The 20,180-nt window shown below is 41.1% G+C and overlaps 1 protein-coding gene across 8 annotated transcripts in view; it reads right to left on the reverse strand.

Moving 5' to 3' along the window:
* LOC129016569 (ribosomal protein S6 kinase beta-1-like) overlaps positions 1-20,180 on the reverse strand; it is a 32,492-nt gene that overhangs the window by 2,384 nt on the left and 9,928 nt on the right. For 5 of the 8 annotated variants that reach the window (XM_063655451.1, XM_063655450.1, XM_063655457.1 and 2 more), the window contains 4 exons: positions 16,726-16,833; positions 9,322-9,419; positions 8,699-8,814; positions 7,911-8,003 (listed from right to left, as the gene is read on the reverse strand). In XM_063655451.1, coding sequence (XP_063511521.1) covers positions 7,911-8,003; positions 8,699-8,814; positions 9,322-9,419; positions 16,726-16,833 — 415 coding nt within the window. Of the gene's footprint in view, positions 1-7,910; positions 8,004-8,698; positions 8,815-9,321; positions 9,443-16,725; positions 16,834-20,180 lie in introns of all 8 variants that reach the window. The other 3 variants (XM_063655454.1, XM_063655455.1, XM_063655453.1) reach the window with 3 other exon arrangements.

The raw sequence follows: 20,180 nt of genomic DNA on the forward strand, positions 1-20,180 counted from the left end.
ATATTCTGTCCCATAATAATCTTTACTTAATGGTTGCATCTGGATTGCCCCTTGCCCAAATCAAATATTACTATAGTGATTAGAAAATGGAGACTTTTCTATTTTTTCTGTATTTTTTCTATATTGTCATTCTTCTGTAAAGATTTTTTTATACTCCTTTTTTTTTTTTTGAGACGAAGTCTCACTTTGTCACCAGGCTGGAGTGCAGTGGTATGATCTCAGCTCACTGCAACTTCCGCCTTCCAGGTTCAGGCGATCCTCCTGTCTCAGCCTCCAGAGTAGCTGGGACTACAGGGATTCGCCACTGTGTCCAGCTAATTTTTTGTATTATTAGTAGAGATGGGGTCACACCATGTTGGCCAGGATGGTCTTGATCTCTTGACCCCATGATCCAGCCACCTCGGCCTCCCAAAGTGCTGGGATTACAGGCATAAGCCACCGCGCCTGGCCCTATACTCCCTTTTTACATTTTTTTTCTTTTGAGATGGAGGTTCACTCTGTTGCCCAGGCTGGAGTGCAATGATGTGGTCTTGGCTCACTGCAACCTCCACCTCCCAGGTTCAAGCAATTCTCCTGCCTCAACCTCCTGAGTAGCTGGGATTACAGGTACCTGCCACCACACTTGGCTGATTTTTATATTTTTAGTAGAGATGGGGTTTCACTGTGTTGGCCAGGCTGGTCTTGAACTCCTGACCTCATGATCTGCCCGCCTCAGCCTCCTAAAATGCTGGGATTACAGGTGTGAGCCACTGCACCTGGCCCTTTTATTTTTTTTTCTTTCTTTATTTTTTGAGACAGGGTCTTCCTCTGTTGCCCAGGCTTGAGTCCAGTGGCACGATCATGGCTCACCACAGCCTTGGACCCCAGGCTGTCTCAGCTCACTGCAACCTCTGCTTCCCGGGTTCCAGTGATTCTCGTGCCTCAGCCTCTGGAGTAACTGGGAGTACAGGTGCTCACCACCATACCTGGCTAATTCTTGTATTTTTAGTAAAGATGAGGTTTCACCATGTTGGGCAGGCTGGTCTCAAACTCCTGGCCAACATGGTGATCCACCTGCCTTGGCTTCCCAAAGTGCTTCATATTGTTAGCCCTAATTTTAGTCGAATTCCATAGCGTTCTTCTTCTTTATTTTTATTTTTTATTTTTGAGATGGAGTCTCTATCTGTCCCCCAGGCTGGAGTGCAGTGGTGTGATCTCAGGTCACTGCAGCCTCCACCTCCGGGGTTCAAGCAAGTCTCTGCCTCCGCCTCCTGAGTATCTGGGATTACAGATGCCTGCCACCATGCCCAGAAAATTTTTGTATTTTTAGTAGACACGGGATTTCATCATCTTGGCCAGGCTGGTCTTGAACTCCTGACCTTGTGATCCACCCGCCTCAGCCTCCCAAAGTGCTGGGATTACAAGCGTGAGCCACTGCGCTCGGCCACATTCTTCTTTCAGTTCACATTTGGATATCCTTTTTTTCTACAGTGAGAACTCTGGTAACAACATAAATAAATGCAGTCATTTGTTCGGTTGTACAATATATGCATAATGAAAATTAGAATACCAATAGTATTTCCAGCTACAAACCTACTAAGTTTGATTTAATATTTCTTTGCAAGTTTTTGTGTGCTTACCTATAGGCCACTAAGGGTGTGCAGTCTAAAATTACTTAAGTATCTTTTTCTTACTGGGCGCAGTGGCTCACGCCTGTAATCCCAGCACTTTGGGAGGCCAAGGCGGGCAGATCATGAGGTCAGGAGTTCGAAACCAGCCTGGCCAACATGGTGAAACCCCATCTCTACTAAAAATACAAAAATTAGCCGGGCATGGTGGCGGGCACCTGTAGTCCCACCTACTTGGGAGGCTGAGGCAGGAGAATCAGTAGAACCTGGGAGGCAGAGGTTGCAGTGAGCCGAGACCACGCCACTGCACTGCAGCCTGGGTGACAGAGTGAGACTCCGTCTAAAAAAAAAATCTTTTTCTCTTATATCTTTTTTCTCTTTCTCTTTCTGTGGTAAAGTTATTGGTGTAATAGTCAATTAAATTTATGTATTCCTATTGTATTCAGTTGTACTTCTCACCCCTCATCCTTGTTGATTTTATTTTACTTTTGAAATATATTAAACATTAATATGGTTCAAAAGAAAAAATCTACATTTTATAATTGCAGTAATATTTGATTTAGGAAAGAAAAAAATGGATGATGAAACCGTTGAGGTTTTACTCAGAAGATATACTGAAAAGTCTTATTTCTTGTCCTTCCCTTCCATTATCGTTAGCTTTTAGTTTATCTTAGTTGTCTTCATTTTTGCAGGTATAAGCAGATACATATTATATATATATTCTCATTTCCCCTTTCTTGTACAAAAGATAGCATAGTATCCATGCTGTTGTACTTTTAAATACTCTTCTGTATCTTGCTTTTATGGAGATTTTCCTTATTTTTATAGCTTTGTTTAGATTCCTTAGGTTTGGGGCCAATATCCTATGTCCGAGCATTTAGGCTGTTTCCAGTGTTTCACTTTCACAGATAATGTTGCAACCAATAACCTGTGTGTTTGCTTTCCATATTACTTATGGAGATGTACCATCGGGGTAACTTCCTGGAACTTATACCTGGCATGTCTAAAACAGGGCATCATTTTCCCAAAACTTTTTCACTTTCATTTGACGATACTGAATGGCACCATTATCTAACCTATTACTTATGCAGAAATAAAGGTATCATCATTTCCTCTCATATCTAGTTTGTCAGCAAATGCAAATTATGTATTCTTAGCCTTTCATTTTTTTCTACCTTCATTTTCTTATAGATCTTCTTAGTTGGTTTATTATACTAGCCTCCTAACTAGCCTTATTTCTCTCCTAATACTCCCTACTGCTACTAGACGTGTCTGTCGTAAAGCCAAATATTTGTTCATTTCACCCAGACCTTCCTTTGTCCAGACCTTCCGTTTCCTGGCCTCTACCTACTTCTCTAGCCTAATCTCTAACCACTTCTAACCACAGTGAACTACTTGTAGATTCCCCAGACATATCCTGTCCTATCAAGCCTCTTTTGCACTGGAATGCCTTTTTTTTACCTTCTACATTTCCTGCTTTCTTTGTTTCTTTTTTTTCTTTTTTTTTTTTTTTTACCATTTTTGTGGAGAATGGGGTCATGCTTGTTACCAGGCAGATCTCTGAACTCCTGAACTCAGGTGATCCACCTGCCTCGGCCTCCCAAAGTGCTGGGAATACAGGCGTGAGCCATGGTGCCTGGCCTATCTCCTCATTCTATATATGAGAAAACTGAGGCACAAATAGGTGAACTGGCTTGCTTGAGGTCACAGAACTACGTTGTGAACTCATGCAGCCAAGAACTTGCCGTGAACCAAGAGTCAATGCCAATAACCACCATGTTACAGGACCTCAATGCAGAGAAAGAACAGGATCTGGCAACTTTGTTATTACTTTCTCCTTTAAAACATTAAAATCCAGGAAGAAGTGCCCTTTCAGACAAGAAAAACTGATAGCTCTTTCCTACTGCTTTCTGAATCTTGGTTCCCACAAATTAAATAAACTAGGCTGTACTGTGTAAATAGCAGAGTGAACTGATGGAATTATTTGTTACAATTTCTAAGGTCAATTTGCAACATATAAAATTATATACAAGCAGGCAGTCATTGAAAATGTTTGTGGAAGGCTTATGAACTAAAGTTGATAAAAAGTATTAAGCAATATGTGGACACACACACATACACCCACCCTACAGAGCAGACAATCCCAAGTGCTACAGTGCTTGAGCAAATATCTTTAATGAAACTTAAGTAGAGTTACTGCCTTCCAAAATAAAAGCAGCTGCTTGTTTTAATATTATCAATGAGGAAGCTGTGATCTAAACGCATCAGCTGGAATTAAAAGTCATTTTTATTTCACTACTTTAATCCCTAGTCCTGAAACAAGGGAACAAGCCCCACAGTGTTACATTTCACTTGCTAGTAACTAAAGGAATGTATACTCATAACAAAACTTCCTAACCTTACGGAAAGACACAATAGAGAAAAGGAAAAGTTCTCCAGAAAATTTTCTCTCCAGAGACTATCATTATCTATGATTTTTATTTCTTCAGATTTTTTTCTATTCGTATATGAGGTCAGTCTCTATCTGCAGATATAGCTTTTATAAAACACAATTAACAACTCCAAAAGCCTTAGAGAGCAATGGAGAATTTCATTACAGCTTTGAGAAAATGAATAACTGAAAATTACATTGCATGTCACAATAAAACTTCCAAAATGTCCACGTTAGCCATTTTCCCTCCATCTCACAAAACTGCCCTTTCTCTCTTTCTTCCTCCAAACTCATAGCTACCTTGTCTCAAACCTACTTCCTCTCGTTTCTTTTCCTTTTATGTTTTCCTATTCCTAAGTAAAGCAGTCTATAGGCATTTTCAGTTTCCAGCCTAAGTGACCCCATGGTTGAACAACTTGTCAAGTAAATGAAGGCTGCTTCCCCCTTAGAAAGGTCCCCAAAGGGAGGACAGAAACAGCAACAGAAAACACTCATAATTTAATGTTATGGTCCTTTTCACACATATGTAGCTATATCTATTTTATTTTATTTTACTTTATTTTATTTTAATTTTTTAAGACAGAGTTTCACTCTGTCACCCAGGCTGGAGTGCAATGGTGCGGTCTCAGCTCACTGTGACCTCCACCTCCCAGGTTCAAGCAATTCTTCTTCCTCAGCCTCCCAAGTAGCTGGGATTACAGACGTGCACCACCATGCCTAGCTAATTTTTGTATTTTTAGTACAGACGAGGTTTCACCATGTTGGCCAGGCTGGTCTTGAACTCCTGACCTCAGGTGATCCACCTGCCTCAGCCTCCCGAAGTGCTGGGATTACAGCACTTTTACAGCATGAGCTGCCATGCCCAGCCTATTTTATTTTATTTTGTCTTATTTTATTTAGAGACAGTCTTGCTCTATCCCCAGGCTGCAGTGCAGTGGCATGATCATAGCTCACTTGGCTAATTTTTAAACTTTTTGTAGATATGGGGTCTGGGTATGGTGCCCAGCCTGATCTTGAACTCCTAGGCTTAAGTGATCCTCCTGCCCTGACCTCCCAAAGTGCTGGGATTACAGGCGTGAGCCATCCTGCCCAGCCTGTATCTATTTTATAAGTTGGTTTTTTTGATTACTTTAATGCAAATGAGATTATACCATACTCTCTTCTTTGTCACTTCCTATTTTCATGTAATTTAAGTTAGACATCTGTTGATGTCAGTATAAATAGATCTAGATCATTTTTTATAGTTGTATAGCTTTCATTACATGGATGTTTCACAATTTATTTAGCTAACTACCTATTGTTGGACATTTGGTTATTTCCAAATTTTTGCTATTTTATATAATGCTGCACTTATATAAAATAGTTTTATATAATTATGTTTAATTATACTACTACTATGTCTGACAATTGACTTGTATCAAGAACATACAAAGAATTGTTACAAGTTGCCAGGCAGAGTGGCTCATGTCTGTAATCCCAGTGCTTTGGGAGGCCAAGTTGGGCAGACCTCTTGAGCCCAGGAGTTGAAGACCACCCTGGGCAACATCGGGAGACCCCATCTCTACAAAAATACAAAAATTAGCCAGGCATAAGGGCACACATCTGTAGTTCCAGCTACTTAGAGGCTGAGGTGGGAAGACTGCTTGAGCCCAGGAAGTTGAGGCTGCAGTGAGCCAAGATCACACCACGGCACTGCAGCCAGCGCATCAAAGGCCCTGTCTCAAAAAAAAGGAAGAAGCGGGGGTGGCAAATAAGTAGAGTATAAGCCACCTCATCCAACCTGATTGGAACCAGTAGTTGACTGGTTAATCAGTTCAAGCAAGGAATCATAAAAATTGATGCATGTGCCGGGCATGGTGGCTCATGCCTGCAATCGCCTCACTTTGTGAGACCGAGGCGGGCTGATCACCTGAGGTTAGGAGTTCAAGACCAGCCTGGCCAACATGGTGAAACCCTGTCTCTACTAAAAATACAAAAGTTAGCCATGCATGGTGGCACACATCTGTAATCCCAGCTACTCAGGAGGCTGAGGCAGAAAAAAGAAGAAGAAATGCTATGTGAAGCCTTTTTATAAGGGCATTAATTTTATTCACAAGGGCAGAGCACTCATGACCTAATCACCACCTTGAAGGCCTCACTTCTTAACATCATCACATTAGGTCTTAGGTTATAACATGAATTTTGGAGGACTCAAGAAAAAAAAAGTGAAAGACAACCCACAGAATGGGAGAAAATACTTGCAAATTATATACAAAGTAGGCCCACTTTATTTGTGGAAAATATGTAGCCAGACACAGTGGCTCATGCCTGTAATCCCAGAACTTTGGAAAGCTGAGGTGGGAGGGTCACTGTCCCAGGAGCTCAAGACTAACCTGGGCAACATAGGGATACCCTATCTCTACGATAAATAAATAAAATTACCCAGATGTGGTGATATGTGCCTGTGGTCCCAGCTACTTGGGAGGTTGAGGTGGGAGAATAACGTGAGCCCAGGAGGTTGAGGCTGCAGTGAGCCAAGATCGCATTAATGTACCCCAGCCTGGGTGATAGACCGAGACCTTATCTCAAAAAAAATCTATACATCTATATATATATTTATCTATATATAGATATAGATAAATATAGATATGTAAACTTATATTTATAGTTATATCGATACATAAATATATAGCTATATATAAATATGTTTATAAATATATAGATACATATATGTAACAAAATATGTTCCAAGACCTCCAGTGTATACCTGAAACTGCAGGTAGTACCAAACTCTATAGATACTTTTTTTTTCCTATACATACATACATACTTATGATAAAGTTTAATTTATAAATTAGGCACTGTAATAGAATAACAACAATAACTAATAATACAAGAGAACGATTAGAATATACTTTTTTTTTGAGATGGAATCTTGCTCTGTTGCCCAGGCTGGAGTGCCATGGCACCATCTTGGCTCACTGCAACCTCCACCTCCCAGGTTGAAGCAATTCTCCTGCCTCAGCCTCCCAAGTAGCTGGGACTACAGGCGCCTGCCACCCCTGGCTAATGTTTGTATTTTTAGTAGAGACAGGGTTTCACCATATTGGCCAGTCTGGTCTCAAACTCCTGACCTTGTGATCCACTCACCTTGGCCTCCCAAAGTGCTGGGATTACAGGTGTGAGCCACCGTGCCCGGCTACAATATACTTTAATATAAGTGACATGAATAGTTTTCTCTCTCTCTCAAAATACTGTAATATTTGGGATTGCAGCTGCCTGCAGGTAACTGAAACTGCAGAAAGCATAAGGGGGACTACTGTATCTGACAATGGACTTGGATCTAGAACACATAAAGAACTCTTACAACTTGATAATAAAAAGGATATAACCCAATTTAAAAATGGACAAAAGATCTGAACAGATATTTCTCCAAAGAAGACATACAAATGGCCAGTAAGGGCCAGGTGCTGTGGCTTATGCCTATAATCCCAGCACTATGGGAGGCCAAGGCAGGTGGATCACTTGAGGCCAGGAGTTCAAGACCAGCCTGGCCAACATGGCAAAAATCCATCTCTACTAAAAATATAAAAATTAGCCAGGCGTTGTGGCGCATGCCTGTAGTCCCAGGTACTCAGGCAGATGAGACACAAGAATCACTTGAACCCGGGAGGCAGAGGTTGCAGTGAGCTAAGATTGCACCACTGCACTCCAGCCTGGGCAACAGAGCAAAACCCCACCTAAAAATAAATAAATAAATAAAAATAAAAGAAAGAAAATAAATAGCCAATAAGCACAAGAAAATACACTCAATTTCTGTCTTAGTCTGTTTGTGCTGCTGTAACAAAATACCTGAGACTGAGTAATTTATAAGCAAAAAATTTATTCCTCACAGTTCCAGAGGCTGGGAAATCCAAATTCAAGGTGATAGCACATTTGGCATTTGGTGAGGGCCTGTTCCATTGTTCCCGTTCTCGCAGAGGCATCTTCACACGGCAGGAGAAGAAAGGAAAAAAGAAGAAGAAATGTTATACGAAGCCTTTTTATAAGGGCATTAATTTCATTCACGAGGGCAGAGCACTCATGACCTAATCACCACCTTGAAGGCCTCACTTCTTAACATCATCACATTAGGTCTTCGGTTATAACATGAATTTTGGAGGACACAAACATTCAAACCATAGAAACATCGTTAGCCATCAGGGAAGTGCAAATCCAAACCACGTGAAGATACCACTTCACACTCACAAGAATGGCCATAATAAAACGACAGATAATAACAAGTGTTCGAGAGAATGTGGAAAAATTGAAACACTCATATGTTGCTGGAGGGAATGTAAAATGCTTTGCAATGAAGTTGGAACTGCTTTGGAAATAGTCTGGCAGTTCCTTCAAAGTTTAAACATAGAGTTATCATATGATCTGGCAATGCCAGGCTTCATCATATTCCCAAGGGAAATGAAAACATATGTCCACACAAAAACTTATACGTGAATGTTCATAGCAGCATTATTCATAATAATCAAAAAGTGGAGACAGCTGGGCGTGGTGGCTCCCAACACTTTGGGAGGCCAAGGCAGGAGGATCGCTTGAGCTCAGGAGTTCGAGACCAGCCTGGCCAGCATAGTGAAATGTGATCTCTACTAAAAATACAAAAATTAGCGGGACATGGTATACGTGCCTGTAATCCCAGCTACTTGGGAGGCTGAGGCAGGTGAACGGCTTGAATCCAGGAGGCGGATGCTGCAGTGAGCCAAGATCACACCACCGTACTCCAGCCTGAATGACAGACTGAGACTCCATTTAAAAAAAAAAAGAAAGTGATAAAACAGATAAATGAAATGTATTATATTCCTACAATGGAATATTATTGAGCCATAAAAAAACAAAAGGAAAGAAGTACTGACACATGCTATAACATGAATGAACCTTGAAAACATTAGGTTACTTGAAAGAAGCCAGTCACAAAAGACCACAAATTGTGTGGTTCCATTTATATGAAATGTCCAAGTATGCAAATCCTATCCTAAAAGAAAGTAAATTAGCGGTTGCCTAGGACTGAGGGATGGAGGAAATGGGGAGTGACTGCTCATAGGTATGGGATTTCTTTTTTGGGAGAAATGAAAATATTCTAAAATTGATTGTGGTGGCCAGGCTCAGGGGCTCACGCCTGTAATCCCAGCACTTTGGGAGGCCAAGGCGGGCAGATCACCTGCGGTCAGGAGTTCAAGACTAGCCTGACCAGCATGTAGAAACCCCATCTCTACAAAAAATACAAAATTAGCTGGGCATGGTGGCGCATACCTGTAATCCCAGCTACTCGGGAGGCTGAGGCAGGAGAATTGCTTGAACCAGGGAGGTGGAGGTTGCAGTGAGCTGAGATCGTGCCGTTGCACTCCAGTCTGGCGAGAGAGTGAGACTCCATCTCATAAAAAAAAAAAAAAAAGAATGTTTCAGGCAGAGGGAAGAGAAGTGCAATGGTGCTATTTCAGGCAGAAGCTTGTCAGGTTTGCTGTGGTGTGGCTAATGTGGAAGGACTCAGTGGGAAGGAAAAGAGATGAGGGCAGAGTACTGGGCAGGGCCAAGTTAAAGCCATATGCATACTGTTACATTTTTTACTTGTCTAATATATTTCGGTAAATATAGACAAAACATTACAAATAAAGATGTAACTTTTGATGTTTGTAAGGTCATCTGTTATTTCCACTCCTTTTTTTTGAGATAGGGTCTCACTCTGTCACCCAGGCTGGAGTGCAGTGGTGCGACCACAGCTCACAGAAGCCTCGACGTCCTGGGCTCAAGCGCTCCTCCCACCTTAGCCTCCTGAGTATCTGGGACTACAGGCACATGCCACCGTGTCCCACTAATTTTTTATTTTTTGTAAAGACAGGATTACTCCATTGTACCCAGGCTGGTCTCAAACTCTTGAACTCAAACACTCTACCCACCTTGGTCTCCCAAAGAGCTAAGATTACAGGCATGAGCCACTGTGCCCAGCTTGTTATTTGCATTTGTGATTTTAAAACTCCATGTTTTTTATCATAAGATTGTCAGGTGCTTTCTGAACAGGAAATGCCTTAATTTATGACTCAAAATACAAACAAATGTAGGTGATCAAAGGCATATCTATGTCTTCAATGGAAATATATATACATATGTCATTAATGAAGACAACCTGAGAACATGAAATTCATGATATATTTTCTTTTCCATCACCTAGCCCCCTAAAGGAGAGATCTTTCATTCAGAGCCCTGGGTTTTGTTTTGTTTCATGATTTGCTTTTTTTTTAAAATAAGAGTTTATTTATTTCTCTATCTGGGACAGGGTTTCACTCCCATCAGCCAGGCTGGAGTGCAATGGCATGATCTCAGTTCACTGCAACTTCTGCCTCCTGGACTTAAGTGATTCTCTTGCCTCAGCCTCCCAAGTAGCTGGGACTACAGGCACATGCCACTGCATCCAGCTAATTTTTTGTAGAGACAGGGTTTCACCATGTTGGCCAGGCTGGTCTTGAACTCCGGAGTTCAAGCGATCCGTCTGCCTCTGCTTCCCAAAGTGCTAGGGTTGCAGGAATGAGCCACCGCGTGGCCAAAAGAGTTTATTTTTTAAAGAAAATTGACTTCTTTGAAAAAGTAGAAATGAGGCTGGGCGCGGTGGCTCACACCTGTAATTCCAACACTTTGTGAGGCCGAGGCAGGTAGATCGCTTGAACTCAAGAGTTTGAGACCAACCTGGCCAACATGGTGAAGCCCTGTCTCTACTAAAAATACAAACATTAGCCTGGTGTGGCGGCAGGTGCCCATAATCCCAGCTACTCGGGAGGCTGAGGCAGGAGTGTAGCTTGAACCCGGGAGGAGGAGGCTGCAGTGAGCCAAGATCGCACCATTGCACTCCGGCCTGGGCAACAAGAGCAAAACTCCATCTCAAAAAGAAAAGAAAAAGTAGAAATGAGGAAGTGGCCAGCCTGTGTGGGGATCTAATCAAACAAATCTTCCCTTGATGAGGGTAGTACTTAAGTTGAAAAAAATTTGCCTATATAATAAATATTGCAATACTTTATTTTATTTTACATTTTTTGAGATGAGGGTCTCACTGTGTTGCCCAGGCTAGTCTTGAACTCTTGGGCTCAAGGGCTTCTCCTGCCTCAGCCTCCCCAGTGGCTGGGCTAATAAGCACACACCACCGTGCCCAGCTCTACATACAGATTTTTTTTTTTTTTTTTTGAGATCCAGTCTTCCCTGTCGCCCAGACTGGAGTGCAGTGGTGTGATCTCCGCTGACTGCAAGCTCCGCCTCCCGGGTTCACACCGTTCTCCTTCCTCAGCCTCCGGAGTAGCTGGGACTACAGGCGCCTGCCACTGTGCCCAGCTAATTTTTTGTATTTTTAGTAGAGACGGGGTTTCACCGTGTTAGCCAGGATGGTCTCGATCTGCTGACCTCGTGATCTGCCCGCCTCAGCCTCCCAAAGTGCTGGGATTACAGGTGTGAGCCACTGCGCCCGGCCCATACTGATTTTTAAATTAAAAAAATCTACATTCTATATGCCCATCATAGCTTCTCCCTAATAAAATCTTTGTGAGTGTTTATGGGACTTCTTCCCTGGAAAATCTGCAAGCAGCCTGGTAGCTTTATATATACAGGAAAGCCAAAGGACAAACTAGGAATTATGTCAGAGATGGGGAAAGACTAAGGATTTTACCCAAATCAGTTGAGAATCAGCCTTAAGTATAAATGGGCCAGGTGTTGGTGGCTCACACCTGTAATCCTAGCACTTTGGGAGGCCAAGGCGGGCAGATCACTTGAGGTCAGGAGTTCGAGACCACCCTGGCCAACATGGCAAAACCCCGTCTCTACTGAAAATACCAAAATTAGCCAGGCATGGTGGCACGTGCCTGTAGTCCCAGCTACTTGGGAGGCTGAGGCAGGAGAATCACTTGAACCTGGGAGGCAGAGGTTGCAGTGAGCTGAGATCACGCCACTGCACTGCAGCCTGGGTGACGCAGCGAGACTCCATCTCAAAAAAAAATAAAAAAATAAAAAATAAATGAAGCACAATTAACATTTTATAATTTTATAGAGCAAAAGTTCATAAAAATAAATATTCTAATTAACTGTTTCTCCTACATCTTATAAACACTATTATCAAGCTCATTTAATATTGAAGATAAATTATATCATGGCATGGGTAAAGATTTTCGATAAGGAGTTGCTGAGATAAGAGTCAAAATTCTCCAGCATAAATTCACTGACAGGGATTTCTGTTCAATCTTTTTAAAATTCTAATATCCAATTTATTTCCTCTAGAGAATAACTCATGTAGAATCATAACCTCTTTGGTGGACCTTGATTTTTCCATCAGTAAAAGTATAGAACTAGTTTTGACTTAACAGTCAAGAAATGCCTACCGTCTCCATATCTGGCTGATGAGAGCGCCCTCATGTGTGCATTTTTTGTAATGTTTTAGAAATCTGAAAAAGACAATATTAATCTCAGCAGTAATACAATAAATAATATCTTCATTTGCACATTTATGATAGCTTCAGGTATTACTCAGTAAAAGCTAAAGGCAAATGCTGTAGTAGGTTAATCTTACTGTCGTTCACTATCAAACCTTTCATATGCCAATTTCATCCTAAAACAGTGAAGTTATTGTTTTGGTTTAAATTTTAATTTAATGACCTAAGGGATTTTTTCCCTTAAAACTTCTAAGTATTTCATTATAATATTATTTCATCATTAGGCTTAAAGGAAAATATGTGGTCAATTGAGTTGTTATTTATTATACATGATAGCTTGACATCATCTTTTTAGAGATGGAAAACAGCTCCAGGGACCAAGTCTAACTCAGGTTTTTGATATAAGAATTTACCTGTCGGCCGGGCGTAATGGCTCACACCTGTAATCCCAGCACTTTGGGAAGCCGAGGCGGGTGGATATAGGTCAGCAGATTGAGACCAGGAGTTCAAGACCAGCCTGGCCAAGATGGTGACACCCCATCTGTACTAAAACTACAAAAATTAGCCAGGTGGGATGGCAGGCACCTGTAATCCCAGCTACTTGGGAGGCTGAGGCAGGAGAATTACTTGAACCCAGGCAGCACAGGTTGCAGTGAGCCAAGTTCACGCCACTGAACTCCAGCCTGGGCAATAAGAGTGAGACTCCATCTCAAAAAAAAAAAAAAAGAATTTGTTAGTTTAAATCATAGCAATTTCTTCCTACTCAAAGAGACTACATTGGAAGAAGCCAAAAGAGAAGCTTATTTATTTATTTATATGCTTTATTTATTTATTTTTGAGACAGAGTCTTGCTCTGTCACCCAGGCTGGAGTGCAGTGGTGTGATCTCGGCTCACTGCAACATCCGCCTCCTGGGTTCAAGCGATTTTCCTGCCTCAGCCTCCCTAGTAGCTGGGATTACAGGTGTGTGCCACAACAGCCAGCTAAATTTTGTATTTTTAGTAGAGACGGGTTTTCACCATGTTGGCCAGGCTGGTCTCAAACTCCTGACCTCAGGTGTTCCACCTGCCTCAGCCTCCCAAACTTCTGGGATTACAGGCATGAGCCAGCAAGTCCAGCCTAGAGAAGCTTATTTTTTAAAAGAAAATATACAAAAAAATCAAAATCTCATAAGTCCAATTGTAATTTTTTTGGCGTTTAAAAAATGCTAATGCCCTCAAATATTCTCCTATCCAATCATTGTATTTTAAATGGCATTCCTCCAACAAATATTTGTTGAGCCCCCCACTATATGCCAGGATTGAAATGTCAAATTGAAGGAGGCAATAGCTACTGAAGTAAAGCAAAAAAAAGTACTGATTATTTTTCCTTCTATAAAATGACCTAGTAATAACCGCTTTACCCAGGAGAGTTGCTGTAAAGATCTAATAACATGACATATATAACCATACCCCTAAAGAATGAGGTGTTATTAAAATGTTTGCAAGAGAAACCTTAGTAATTCCAAGCACATATTTTAGGAATGGTTTCTTGTGTAGAAAATCCTTGAATGTGAGGCTCTGCTGATTTTTGTAATGCATATTCTCTTCTTATGTATGTGGATTTTTTTTTTTTTTTTTTTGAGACAGAGTCTCACTCTGTTGCTCAGGCTGGAGTGCATTGGCATGATCTTGGCTCACTGCAACTGCCACCTCCCAGTTTCAAGTGATTCTCCTGCCTCAGCCTCCCGAGTAGATGGAATTACAGGTGTGTGCCACCACACTTGGCTAATATTTGTATTTTTAGTAGAGATGGGGTTTCACCATATTGGCCAGGCTGTTCCGGAACTCCTGACCTTGTGATCCACCCACTTCAGCCTCTCAAAGTGCTGGGATTACAGGCATGAGCCACTGTGCCCGGCCTATTTTTTTAACTAATGTTTAAAGAGACCCACTTTATGTACAGAATTCTGGCTACAACCTAACACATGAGTTGCTCTGTTCATCAGTTATAGCCAATTTAAGTAATTGTGAAAAGCTCAGCAATACTTTAACTGGCAATGAAAGCTTCAATATCTCACGTTTACCACCACAACTTTGGATTTCTTGGTAGCTAAATAAAATGCTTCTATTTTGTGGGGGAAAAACTGTCACATAAGTTGAAATTCTGCAATGTTCAATTGACAAAAAGGTCTCTATGTTAAATCAAAGCTATAAATTCCACATCAGTAATACATGAGAGAGAAAAAAAGCCAAAATTAAAGTGATTCATGCTCACTTCCCTAACTGAACCTAAGATTTTACTAACAGAGATGCCGTAACTTTGATCACGCACACATCAAACTTGAATTTAAAAACATGCATGCACTCACTCATCTTTTATCTCTTATGTAATTAATACTGTAAGATTATATTTTGCCTACGTGCTCTATATTACTAATTTATAGGATTATTACTATTCAGTGTTGTTTACTTGAAACCATACTGTACTATACACAACTTTTGCATTCCATGCTAACTTTATTTTTTTAATTAATTTTTTTTTGATACAGAGTCTCACTCACTCTGTCACCCAGGCTGGAGTGCAGTGGCATGATCTTGGCTCCTGCAACCTCTGCCTCTCGGGTTCAAGTCATTCTCCTGCCTCAGCCTCCTAAGTAGTTGGTACCACAGGTACATGCCACCACACCCGGCTAATTTTTGTATTTTTGGTAGAGATGGGGTTTCACCATGTGGGCCAGGCTGGTCTCGAACTCCTGACCTCAAGGTTATAGGCATGAGCCACCATGTCCCAACCCCATGCTAACTTTAGAGCTTATTTCACATCCCATAAGATACAACACTACTTGTGTTACGTAGTGAGCAGTGTGGGGAAGAAAAGCATAGAATTAAGTTAGTGACAAATCCAGTGAACTCAAAAAGAGGGAAAAAAACACTCCCAAACAATTGTTGTCTCCATATTCTATTCTCCCTAGAGGTAGTCCAAAAAGGAATGACAAAAGAAAAAAAAGGATACAAAATGAGATAATGGTTCATGTGACATATAAGTACAGTAATAAAATAAACATATATGATATTTAAGCAAAATAGTATGTATGCATTGATGGTCATCTGATATAAATCCATCATTTCTGTTGGCCAATATCTAAAACCTTTACTTTTCTGAGAAGACAAGCTATAAATCTATACAGATATTTCTACAATGAGAATTCACTATTACATATGAACCAATATAATTTGGTGTCAAATATTCACAATTAGTTTTAAAAAATCCCCTACTTGGCCGGGCGCGGTGGCTCATGCCTATAATCCCAGCACTTTTGGGAGGCCAAGGCGGGTGGATCATAAGGTCAAGAAATTGAGACCATCCCGGCCAACATGGTGAAGCCCTGTCTCTACTAAAAATACAAAAATTAACTGGGCATGGTGGCAGGCGCCTGTAGTCCCAGCTACTCAGGGGGCTGAGGCAGGACAATCACTTGAACCCAGGAGGCAGAGGTTGCAGTGAGCTGAGATCGCGCTACTGCACTCTAGCCTGATGACAGACTGAGACTCAGTCTCAAAAAAAAAAAAAAAAATCCCCTACTTATGTTAAGAGCACCAAAAATAGGGCCAGGAATGATGGCTCATGCCTATAATTTTGGCACTTTGGGAAGCCGAGGCGGGAAGATAGCTTGACTCCAGGAGTAAAATAGTGAGACTCTGTCTCTACAAAAAAATAAAAAATTAGCTGGATGTGGCACACGCCTGTAGTCCAGGTACTCACGAGGCTGAAATGGGTGGATCACTTCAGCCTGGGAGGTCAAGGCTGCAGTGAACTGTGATCACACCACTACACCCTACACCCAGCCTGGGCTACAAGGTGAGACCCTGTCTCAAAAGAAAAAAAATTAAAAAGGTACCAAAAATCTATAGCTCTTTCAGGAATAAAATACATGTAGTTAGTGAGGTTTTTCTCTCCCACTGCTATAACTTAATTTTTGGTTGAGATGCTAAGCCAAACATCATTTTAAGTCTGTGGCCCAACCGAAAAAGGGAATCATACTCTTCAAAGAATTGTACATTCCCACTCTAATTGCTAAAATAAAATGTTGGATTATGAAAATCAATTTTGTAGGTATCAATAAGTTATAAGAGCATGGCTTATTTAAAAAAAAAAAAAAGTGGGCCAGGTGACCTACGGAGCTGCAAAGCAAGCAAACTGAATTTACTTATCGAAGAACCCATCCTCATACTTAAAATTTCCCATGACTACATGGAAATTCTTTCACTTACCAGAAAGACCTGATTGGCACTTTCACAGAGAGCTGCGTCATCTGGGCTGTCGACAGGTGTCTGACGTGTAAACTTGGAATCAAACTGACTTACATCCTCTTCAGATTGCTTTATACAAACAAAATAATTTAGAAAATAATGAATAGTCTATATGACATCAATCAAATGCACTGTAAGCTCTGGGAGCTCTTTTCACAGGGGTTAACTATAATAAAGTATTAGAATAGTCTTAGCAGGCACAGAATGAGAAAAAAATGCAAGTGGAAAGTACTGAGTCAAATTACATCTTCAAATCTTAAACATGCACTAAAATAGATTTTAGTACACTGTTATTCCTATTAAAACTGTGAATATATCAACTAGGCATGGTGGCTTACGCCTGTAATCCCAGCACTTTGGGAGGCTGAGGCGGGCAGATCATGAGGTCAGGAGTTCGAGACCAGCCTGGCCAATATAGCAAAACCCCCTCTCTACTAAAAATACAAAACATCAGCCGGGCGTGGTGGCGGGTGCCTGTAACCCTAGCTACTCGGGAGGCTGAGGCAGGGGAATTGCTTGAACCTGGGAGGCAGAGCTTGCAGCAAGCAGAGATCATGCCACTGCACACCAGCCCAGGTGACAGTGCGAGAGTCTGTCTCAATTAAAAAAAAAAAAAAAGAACATATCGAGCTCAAAACAAGCTGGAAAAAATGTGAATATCAATTTCCCCTCTCACAAAGCTTCAGTGTGCCTAGTCCACTGGCTAAATCCCTGTTTAGAGATAATTAATTCAGTTGGCTACTGCAGGTTTGTAATAAACCTGAAAAACTACTGAAGCAGAGTTAAAACATGAATAATACTGGTAAGATGCTCCAGTTAAAATTTCTTCCCACAGCTTATTTCATTCCTTTAGAAATCTAAAGGAGCAAAAATAATTTTCTATTCCGCATGGGTTATGTTATAGTTCCTTGTGAAAGTATAGTTATCACTTCAGTTGTAACCATGAGATTTATTTATTTAATTCCTTCTCTCTTTCCCAAAATATCTGGTTAGACTCTTGGGCCAAATGTAGGAAGTAAATAATAATTTAGAATATCTGACTTAATAGTAAAAGATGACCACACTGACCTTATAATTCTCTTGGAGCCCAGACTGTGAACCTGCACTCCCTGGAGGAATGGCTGATTCCAAGTGTGGGGAAAATGTACAAGGTAAGCATAGAACACCAGTTTCCTTATTTTGCTCTCTCACACAACACCAGACAATGTGCTCATGTCAAAAGGACTCAGAACCCAACATGAAGATGCACCCAGCATTCACTGCACCCAGCATTCAACGAAGGGAAAAAATGAGCATCAATAAAAAATAACTGCCAGGTGCGGTGGCTCACGCCTATCATCCCAACACTTTGGGGAGGCAGAGGCAGGTGGATTGCTTTTGTGCTCAGGATTTGAAGACCAGCCTGGTGAACATGGCAAAACCCCGTCTCTACCAGAAACACAAAAATTAGCTGGGTATGGTGGTGTACCTGTGGTCCCAGCTACTCAAGAGGGTGAGGTGGGAGGATTGCTGGAGGCCGGGACGTCAAGGCTGCAGTGGGCAGAGATTATACCACTGCACTACAGCTTGGGTGACAGAGTAAGACCCTGCCTCAAAACAATAAATGAATAAATAAAAATAACTGCAATGAAATGAAACACAAATATGTTAAAACGTGTAAGCTCATAACACACTAAAAAAGAAAAAAACACACACACAAGGTTCATTGGTCAATTTTGGAAGATGCTAGGGAGCTAATTCATTATTTTGAAAACTAGGAAAGAATCAAACATACATCCTGCCTTTCCTGTATGAACTGTACCTTGGGTAACTAACTGATCAAAGAATTTCTCTTTATGAAAGAATTCCAGCTAACAAAGAAAGAAGAAATAACAGAATAAGACCATTTCACAAACACCTGATGAAATTATAAAAGTAGGCCAGAGTTTCTCAACCTCAGGGCTACTGACATTTTAGGCCTATTAACACTTTGCTGTAGGGGGCTGTGCTGTGCTGACTCTTACCCCTGAAGGTACCTATAGCATTCCCTCCCGCAAGCTGTGACAATCAGTGTGTCTCCAGACATTGCCAAATTACCCTGGTAGTGAAATGCTGACACAGACAGTGACCACGAACATAACTAAAAAAAACACACATACACACACACAAGTACACATTATGCCTCCTGATCAAAGCATATGCAATATTGAGAGTTTAATCTGAATCAGATCAACCACCTAAATTTAACTACCAGTTTTTGCAAATTTGGGGAACAGATGAACATAGTCAATGATACTCTGGGGATAATATCAGCAAAATCAAAATTTGAGAATTCTACAGGACAAATGACCCCGTTTCTTCAATAAATCAAGAGGGGAATCTATAAATGAAAAGAGACCTAAGAGACATAGTAACCAAACTACATACAGACCTTGATTAAATCCTTACAAACAGGAGAAAAAAAAAAAAAAGAATGGAACAACAACAACAACAAAAATTAGGTGGGGCAACACAGGGAGACCTCATCTCTAGAAAAATTCAAAAAATTGGATGTGGTGATGCACCCCTGTGGTCCCAGCTATATGGGAGGATCCCTTGAGCCTCGGAAGTTGAGGCTGCCATGAGCCACTATCATGCCACTGCACTCCAGCCTGGGCAACAGAGAAAGACCCTATCTCAAAAAAAAAAGAGGAAAAAAAAACTGGGGAAAGTGTCAGCTTCTTAGGTGTGATGACGGGATGACAGTTATGTTTAAACAAGATGATCTAATTATTTTTAAGCTGGGCAGTAGGTGTATGACAGTTATCCTCCTTACAATTGTTTATTGTTTTTAAAAGTGGGTCACATTATGCTCCATGACCAAAACATAATCACCATCATCATCCTCCTCCTTCTCCACCTACAGCCCAAAGAATGGAAAAAGAAACTGTGTTTTCTCAGATTCTGAGGTGGCAGAAAGACAATAACACACTAACTCATTTACTCATAAACATATTGTTATGGGTTGAATTGTGTGCCTTACCCACCCCCAAAAATTTCATATGTTGAAATTCTAACCTCTAGTTCCTCAGAATGTGACCTTATTTGGAAAGGGTTATTGCAGATGTAATTAGTGAAGATGAGGTCCTACTGGAGTAGAGAGGAACCCTAATCCAATATGCCTGGTATCCTTATAAAAAGGGGAAATTTGGCCACAGATATGCACACAGGTAGAACACCATGTGAACATGAAGGCAGAGATCCGAGTGATGCACCTACAAGCCAAAGAATGACAAAGATTACCAGCAAACCACCAGATGCCAGGGGAGAGGCATGGAACATACAGTTTCTCACAGTAGTCAAAGAAACCAACTCTAACAACGTGATCTAGAGTTTCTAGTCTCCAGATCTACGAGATAATAAATTTCTGTTTTCTAAGAACCACGGTTTGTGGTACT

Source organism: Pongo pygmaeus, chromosome 19 (assembly GCF_028885625.2).
Source record: "Pongo pygmaeus isolate AG05252 chromosome 19, NHGRI_mPonPyg2-v2.0_pri, whole genome shotgun sequence".
Classification (NCBI taxonomy): domain Eukaryota; kingdom Metazoa; phylum Chordata; class Mammalia; order Primates; family Hominidae; genus Pongo; species Pongo pygmaeus.